Source organism: Marmota marmota, unplaced genomic scaffold, assembly GCF_001458135.2.
Source record: "Marmota marmota marmota unplaced genomic scaffold, marMar, whole genome shotgun sequence".
Taxonomy (NCBI): Eukaryota; Metazoa; Chordata; class Mammalia; order Rodentia; family Sciuridae; genus Marmota; species Marmota marmota.
The window spans coordinates 17,309,280-17,318,400 of record NW_026000142.1 but is presented as its reverse complement, the minus strand read 5'-3'; the positions used below and the strand labels follow the sequence as shown (position 1 = coordinate 17,318,400).

Here is a 9,121-nt window from a genome sequence, read left to right as displayed (position 1 = left end):
CTTCCGATCTCTTCCTTCCTTCCTTCCTTCCTTATCAATCTGGGTTTGCTTTTAAAAGGGTCAAAAGCACAAAAGTTCACGGGAGGCCTATGGGAGAAGGGGATTTATGAAGGGAAAGGCAGGTAAACAGCATGTGCTGTTCAGTCTGGGGCGAAGATGAAATAGTTTTTCCTATAGTCTTACAGGATAGATATGATCTTCTCCCACAGAACAAAAATATATACCAGGAAAAATGAGACTGAGTCAGACTGAAAAGCAGCTTGGCCTACTATATGTAGGAACAGCAGTAGATTTAAGTTACCTCCAAAGATGAATTATCTCTGGATTTATATAACACAGGGGAGCTAAAAGAGATATAGGGAGTGCAAATTTTCATAAGACCATCAGAGAAGTCTTCAGTTAAAAGTCATGGCTCTATATTTGTATAATGTGTGGGCTCTAATGCTTATAGATAACAAAAACACACGTGGAGTGGTGAAAAATTTGAAATGATAGAAGCACAAAACACTAAACAATTCATTTGTAATCACAGCAATGCTGTAGCTTTGCCATCATAATCAATGCAACAGAATTCTGGGGGATAGCAAAAGAACCTGATGTATATGCAAAAAATTGGAGATTAAGAAAGCTCCAGTAAAATTTTCATTTTTTTTCATTGTGTGAATGGAAAATCACACAAAACCATAGGGAAAAAACTGATTTAAAGAGGAGCATCTTCATAGTGTGAATAAAATATATACATATATATATGCACACAAAATTTATAAAATATATATAAGTTTTATAAATTTTACATACATATATAATTTTCTCTGGAGAATTAGACATTCCTTTAAATCTTGCAGCTGCTAAAGATTTATAAAATTAAGAACTCATTTTATTCTATAGCTCATTTGCAAAGTAAAAATAACATATTTTGTAGTTTTGTTATTCTCACTGCCTGTGGAAGTTATTTTCTCCATAGAAGTGACCTGAAGCAATGGAGTCACAAACAGAGCTGCCCTTTAGAATCAGGTGAGCCGATTTTTTAAATCCAAACTCCCAGCTGCACCACAGACAAACCAAAATGTTAGAGATGAAACCGAGACCTCCGATGTTTTTAAACTCCCAGTTGACTCCTGAGTTCAGCTCCAGTGATTGCAGTTCTCTTATGTGACATTCATGTGTGTAACAAGTAGTTCCTAAATAGCCTGCCTATCTTTATGTAGCCTTTCTCTCTTCTGCCTGTTGACATTTTCCTACATATACACTCTTTATTTCCATAGTAACCAAGTATAGATACACATAAACTACAAATCAAGTAATACTACAAGTTTGGATAGTTGGCTCTTGTAATTTGGGTATTTGTATTGTTTTCCTATTGCTACATTAATAAACCATTAACCTCAACTTAATAGCTTAAAACAACACACATGTATGAAACATGTGTTTCACACAAATGTATGAACTCTTAAGAGTTCACATCTGCAAAGTCCCTTTGTCACATAAAACAACATCCTCCCGGGGGAGTAGGATGTGGAAATTTTGAGGGACCATTATTTCACTACAAGAGTGTAAGTAAGCATGAGATGGGGGCGTGACTGAGCATGACTGAATTCAGATTGTATCAACTTTGTCAGTCCCATAGTTCTAAGCGCTATTTGGCAATGCATACTGACAGCAGTGCATGTCAGGGTGACACTCCTCCCTCAATATCATATGTGATTCATAAGAATGAGACACTATTTCTCTCATTGACCTTCAATGCATCTGTTCAAATGAAATGGCCCAGGAAGCAAGTTTTTCCCTAAAAAAGTGAGTGCTGATTTGGGCACACTTATATTTTGGCACTGTTGCCAATTTCAGTTGCTGGGATGATAAAGGAATATAATCACGTAAAATAGCAATGTATATTTCTCTGTTATGTTAGGATATTGATGTCATGACTTTCCAGACCTTTGCACTCATAAAATGGTAATACACATAGTTCTCTAGTCTTTTCTCCTATACTCATTCATTCAACAGGCATTTTGCAGGTACCTTCTACCTGCTATATTGCTGTTCTTGCTGAATCAAGGGACCTACAAATCCACCATTTATGTAGCATTTAAAGAACTTTCAAACTACAAAATAGGCCTAATTGTCAATGTCACCAGTGAAAGAAAGCCATTACTGTCATCATCCACTAAGCTTAAGCAAATATTTTAATTGCTATATGAGTGATAAGGGTGAATTTTTCTGGGCTAAGAACTAATCAAGGGTCAAAAATCTCTTCAGGGGATTTTTTTTTCACTTTCATATATATAAAATGAAAACATGGACTTAAATATGGGGGAAAGCCTCTCACTTTCCCTTACAGTTACAGTTTTCCATATTGGGCCTCATTTTTCCTAGTGTAGTCAGGTACGTTTCTGGGTGCCAGCCAGGTCAATACAAAATCTGAAGACAAAGGATTATGTAGCATTAGGAATATAAAGATAATTGAGAAGATGTGTGAAATTTCCAGCTTCAGTTTTCTTCTAAGACATTCTCCATTTCTGAATCAGTGTTTTTTCCCCCAGGAATCCTATGCCTACCCACAAGGACATAGCTTTTTTAGGAAAACAGGCAATTCATTCAGTCCCTCCTCCCAGGAGCTCCTGAAAGACCCTTCTGCCTAAAGGCAAAGACTACATATCCTGTACCCTAGATTTCACTTAAGGTTTCAGTTATGGAGGCTGAGATAATGTGTTGCCTTTAGTCCCTCTACATCTGAACTGATGCTTCCTCTTAATTCTGTTCCTCTTGCTTGCATTTCTATCTTCTATTTTCTCTAGTTCTATCCCCCCATTAAAACTAGATTTTGGTAGTATGTGTGTGTGGCGGAGGATAAAGCTCATGTCTCTAGTGAAGGTAATATTTTCAAGTACAGTTTTGCTAGAAATTATTCTCCTTATGACTTACTTGAACTAGTATTAACCTTTGAAAAATCTATACCATAACAATTTGTGGAATTTTTTTTCAAGCTATAAAACAGGTTAACACATGTAAAAGAGAACTTTTTGCCCTGTGTTCAAGAATTTCAAATATATGTTCTATTATATATTCTAGACTTAGGATGGTTTGAGCTTCCCCACAAGGGCCACACCTGATTTTCTCTTCTTTTCAAGTCGGCTCCTGAGACTGTTTCTCAATTGCTCCTCTTACAAGAACCAGACCCAGAGGTGCTTTATTTTACAGTTGGATGAGAAATTCAGATGTCCTTGCATTTGCCAGAGTTGGCATCTTTTCCTGAAAATTCCATAAGTTGAACCAAAAAAAAAAATCACATGAAAAAGTGATTGTTCTATCTCTTGCTGGCAAAACTTACTCTGACCTCTCTCTGCCTAAAAGCCAGGGCTCCTGTAAGATCTCCTTTCTCCAAGGGCAGCTGTTTAATGTCCTATTTCTTGTTCTGCGGTTTTAACTTGCTGGGAGCAACCAAACCATGGTGATGTGGATTCCCCCCAGACTAGTTTGACTTCTCATGAATTCTGGTGGGGAATACTCTCAGCAAGATAAAAAATACTACAGCCTAAGACACTTTCTCCTCCTGTCCTTGGCATTATCCCCCATGCTCAATCCCAAGGTCTCTAGGTGGCTTAAACTGTTAGAGTATGTTTTGCTCACACACACAAAAAGTATTTTAGAGGTAGTTTGGTCTAGTATTATTAAACACACAACAATTTGAGACTCTGTGTTCCTTGCATGTCTCCTCACTTCCTCACAGGGTCACAGAAAGGCTGCCACGGCTCCCAACATCATACACACTACTGGATGACATGCAGGATGAAAAGAGAAAAGGATTTCTCCTTGTGAAATTTCTCTTCTATGATTATCAGAGAGGAATATTTTTCACAGGCTTCTCCTCTATTCCCAGTGCCCAGAATTGATCTTCATGCCCAAAACAAATATTCAAGGGAAGCATTAAACTAAGAATCTGGCATTTAAACCTCTTCGGCAAGAGGCATGTTCTGCCAGTGGAGAACATGTAGTAAATTAACTTTTGCAAAAGCAAACAAATGTCTGTTGTATGCTACCATATAACTACACCACAACTCATTGCTCAACTGTTGTCCCTTTATGTAGTTTACAGGCCTTTGGTCTTATGAACAATTCTGAAACGAATAGAATCATAAACTTCTCCTTTGTTGATATGTGTAACAGTGTAAAAGTCTCCCTATAATATACAGTGTATACCTAAAAGTAATGACTGTGGAATATGATCTATAAATTTTTTGTTAAAATGACTATGCTGTTTATCAATGGAACTTTATTAATTTATATTCCCTCTGGCAGTGCATAAAGCCTTCTGTTTTCCTGATGTCTTCTTTTAGAATTGACATTCTCCACGTCTTATTTTGCTTTTTCATTGTGATGGACTGTTTGTGTTTTTCTGATTGCTAGTAAGGGTAACCATCTCTTTGTAAAATTGTTGCTATTATTTCTTACCCTTTGGCTAATTTTCCTTGCTTTTGATGAAATGTGTGTGTGTGTGTGTGTGTGTGTGTGTGTAGAGAGAGAGAGAGAGAGAGAGAGAGAGAGAGAGACTCATATAATGATTAGTTCCAAGAACTACATGTGTATGTGTTTGGGTATGCATGTTTATATGTGTAATATTTGCTTACTAGTTGTGAAATCCAGATTTAGGTAAGTTATTCTTATCAAAATTTGCAAATAAAAAAAATCACTAAGCTTCCCTCAAGGGGAATAAAATATTAAAGCAGGTTAGCAATATGCCCAGGGAATCTGAGAAGGAGGAAAGGCAAAACTTCTAACAGTGACAATTATAATGCCTCTCAGGAGATACTGACATTATTTTTCCAGTTGAACATCAAATTATCAAACAAAGCGCTGGGCTTTTGCTTAAGTCTGAAAAAGAGAACTGGAGGGGCTGGGGTTGTGACTCAGTGGTAGGGCACTTGCCGAGCATGTGTAAGGCACTGGGTTCAATTCTCAGCACCGCATATAAATAAATAAAATAAAGGCGCATCAACAAATTATGAATGTAATACACTCCTCTATTGTGATGTATGTAAGAAATAATAAAAAAAAATAAAACCAGTTTTTTTTTTTTTTTTTTTTTTAGGAAGAAAGAAAGAAAAAGAACTGGAGAAATGACAGAATGGAGACAGCACACAGCCTGCCTTCCCATCTTTTTGGCAAAAATGCCTTGAGTTCCCACAGTTTCAGTCTGACTGCAGATTGTATTTGGACACCAGTCACCAGAACAGTGCCTGACCAAACACTGGTTCATGAGCAACCATGAGCAACCATGCCCAACCTGATAAGGGAAAGGACCAAGGATAGGAGCTAAAGGAGAGTGGAAGAGGGCAAGCCAGAGTTGGGGACATTGCAGGGCAGAGATCCCAAAGATTATTCTGGAGTATTAAGATGCATACACAATACAAAATCCAGTATTTGAACTCCTCCCCTATGAAACACCAGTCTGTGAACTCACTTTCTGTGTCTCACATTCAAACTCTACCAAAAGAGTATCTGGGTTAAATAGTTGGCCACTATCAAGTGCCCCTGCAAAGGAGAGTAGTGCCAGGCCATCTCTCCACCTATAGGCCACACTATGAGGGCTGCTTTCAGCAGAGACTTACTCTTAGTCAAACTGTTATGGCCGATACCCAGCCCTGAGGGCTGTAGCATGCCTGGTGACTATGATTCAGACAGAGGCTTGGAGCATCACAATCATGCTAAGGTTACTCAGAATGAGACGGTGTAACTAAGAAGCAATGTGCTTGGTGTGCAGAGGACACAAGGCAGATGCTAATGCTGCCACTGCATTTGTACTAATCAACACTGAACATCTCATCTCTCCTTCCTTATTTCTGGATGCAACTCAACCAATTCATCTTTTAATCACAGACTGCTTTGTCTTTTTTATTTATTTATTTATTTATTTATTTATTTATTATTTTACTGAGAATGTAAAGCAGATGCTTTCTAATTTCAATTGATTCTCTGGAATAATTCTTTAAGCTATTGTCTTTTTTATTTTAATTTTTGTGGTGCTGGGGATTGAACCCAGGGCCTTTTACATGCAAGGCAAACACTCTACCAACTGAGCTACATCCCCAACCTTAACTATTGTCTTTTGTATCATGAGTTCAGGGGTCTTTTTGGCTTTATGTTAAAAAATTCTAAGCTTCATGTTGGATTACTTCTGTCTTCTCTTTCTTGAATGATGAAATATCCACACAGACTTGGAGTATCATACATAGGGTCTATGACTTCACTCACCAACCAATAATTGTTGGAAGTAACCTCTCATTTCTGAAGATACTAATTACATATTTGGTGCCTACCTGACATAGTTATCCATAACCAGGGAAAAGATATCCCTTCTCTAGCCTACTTCTATAGCTATTAAATAATTCTCACATATTTAGGAGTAATGTGCTTTACTCGTGGCAAAAGTGCTCTCTTTCATCTAGGAGGAGTGACAAAAAGAACCCAACCATGAAAGGAGGGGGAAGAAAGAGTGATGTTAGTGGGAGAAGAACCATTTCCAAAAATATAGCAAGCTTATGCTCAAGGCACTGGAACTGGCAGAAGAACAATAGCTAAGGATACTGCATATTGATTGGAGGGAGTTCAAGAAAATGTGCAGTGATGTCTCTGTGGTTTGATTTCTCCAAGTTATGAAATTCAGCAGACAATTGCAAGATTGGTCTGCACTGGATTCCAGCAATTTTGTGGGTGGAATCTCAGAGGAAAGACTTCATTATAATTTTTATTTACTCTTACAGTTGAGTAAGTTGGTAGATAGGGCTTCTGAAGTTAGCACTGGTACAGCATTCAGTAGAATGGAAGCATCATCCAGGCCATGAATGAACAGTGAAGTATTTCTCTTTCCTGTGGCTTAAATTGTAGACTAAACTCATGAAGATACCATTTAAAGAATCTGGGGAAATCATCTAAGGGCACCTCAGACAGATAAAGAGGAAATAAACAGCATGGTTATGAAATAGATATGCCTTCATGGAAATAATCAAATCATCTTAGGAGCAGGAATCCACATTCAAAAAACATTTCCCTGCCTCCAGATGTAGGAACAAACCAGCAAGCAAAGCATAAACAAATCCTGTAGGTAGGAAAATGACAAACTTAAAAATGATCTGGGGTGAATTTGCATCCAGAGGGATGTTTTTTTTTTTATACCAGGCAGTAATGGAGTGAAACCTGTTTTCTACCTAGAAATTCGCACAAAGCTTTTGAGTCTTTGTCCAGAAAGATACTTCAAAAAAGAAGCATGGTACTCATCCAACTGACTATCTTCTTCATCATCATCTATGTGCTTGAGTCCTTGACCACAATTGCACAAAGCAGCTTCATGGTTGCAGTGCTGGGCAGAAAGTGGATGCAGGTCAAAAGATTGTCATCAGTGGAAATGATCCTCATCAGCCTGGGCATCTGCCATTTCTGTCTGCAGTGGACATCAGTGTTGAACAATTTTGGCTCCTATTTTAACTATAATTACACATTTCGGAACATAGCAATCATCTGGGAGTTCACTAATATTCTTACATTCTGGTTAACCAGCTTGCTTGCTGCCTTCTACTGTGTCAAGATCTCTTCCTTCACCCATCCAATCTTCCTCTGGCTGAGGTGGAGAATTTTGAGATTGGTTCCCTGGTTGTTGCTGGGTACTCTGATACTTTCCTGTGTAGCATTCATCCCTTCAGTTATTAGGAATCGAAAACAGATTCAATTAATCACCATGAAGCATTTACCCGGAAACAGCACTTGGACTGAGAGATTTCACCTGTTTGAGCAGTATTTTTTCAAAGCTGAAACAATTGGTGTGCTGCTTGTTCCCTTCCTCCTGTTCCTGGCCTCAATGGTCTTAGTTATGGCCTCACTGATCCGGCACAGGGAGCAGATGCAACAACATAACTCTGGCCACTGCAACTCGAGCACGCAAGCTCACCGTACTGCCCTGAAGTCTCTTGCTACATTCTTCATAGTATTCACCTCTTATTTTCTGATCTTAGTAATCCAATTTGTAAGTAAACTATCTGGTAATGGATCTTTGTACTGGCTCTGGGAAGCCATCATCTATGCTCTAATTTCTATTCATTCTACTTCACTGATGCTGAGCAGCCCTACATTGAAAAGGGTCCTAAAGATGAAGTGCTTGGGCCCAGAGGCTACCTGAGAAGCCAGGTACTGACCTCAGGGAAAATGGGAGTTTGCCTTGATCCAGTCAATATTGGTAGCCCACATTGCTCTTGATAATCTCCTGTGTGATTGCAGTCCACCATGAATGTAAGCCTTTCTCTCATTCTCTGTCATCCCCAGCCATTTGTCTCTAAATAAACAATTCATTCTCTGTTCTGTTCCACTCCTTTCTTTTTGCGTCCACAATCCCCAGGTTGATCCCAACATTCTCATGACTGCCCCATCTCTTCTTAGTCTATGTCATATCTGGAATCTTAAACACAGTAAATTCTATGCATGCCAGTCCCAACCATGTTGTGCACCCATCATTTTATCCTTGTCATAATTGCCGATTTCTTCACAAACTAACAGGAATATTTTCATCCCAAGAATATATTTCCCATACCCTGAATGCTTCCCAAATAAGCCTTTAATTCATTTTCTAATTTCAGTCAAGGAAAAGTCTAGCCATTGCCCTTGTGCACCTGCTCTGTATCTTCTCTCTTCTCTCTTCTCTCTCTCCCCTCCCTCTCCTTTCCCTCTCCCTCTCGCCTCCTCTGTTTCTGAACCTTTATCCACTAATACAAATCACCTTCCTTATCTGCTTCTCTTCCAAATGCTGTGCCTTCAATCCTTTAAAACTTTCAGTCAAAATTTAATTCATTTCATTTGTCAAGACATTCATTTCACTGTTCCCCAGAACTGCAGGCTACTTAGCCAATCTAGCTCATCCTTAATACATCAATAAATGTTGATGATTTAATTTTGTCAATAACGTGGTTTTACATTGGCTTGATTCTTGTCTCTCCATCATACTATAAGTAGGAATAAACTTTTTGGAAAGATCCCCATATTGAAACATAACTTTATTATTTAACATACATAACCCAAATGGCTGGGAACCACTCTTGCTTCTCTTACTTCTGATGTTGGCTTAGACTTTCTATACTCT

At 38.4% G+C, this 9,121-nt stretch overlaps 1 protein-coding gene and 1 non-coding gene across 2 annotated transcripts; one reads left to right on the top strand and one right to left on the bottom strand.

The window, feature by feature from the left end:
• Positions 1-6,012: 6,012 nt before the first annotated feature.
• Positions 6,013-6,086, bottom strand: Trnaa-ugc. Its single transcript has one exon. It is a non-coding gene; the product is annotated as a tRNA-Ala (tRNA).
• Positions 6,087-6,710: 624 nt separating this feature from the next.
• On the top strand, positions 6,711-8,341 carry Tas2r16 (taste 2 receptor member 16). Its single transcript, XM_015488197.2, has one exon. It carries the CDS (start codon positions 7,262-7,264, stop codon positions 8,165-8,167), a length of 906 nt encoding a protein of 301 aa, XP_015343683.1. The 5' UTR covers positions 6,711-7,261; the 3' UTR covers positions 8,168-8,341.
• Positions 8,342-9,121: the final 780 nt, after the last annotated feature.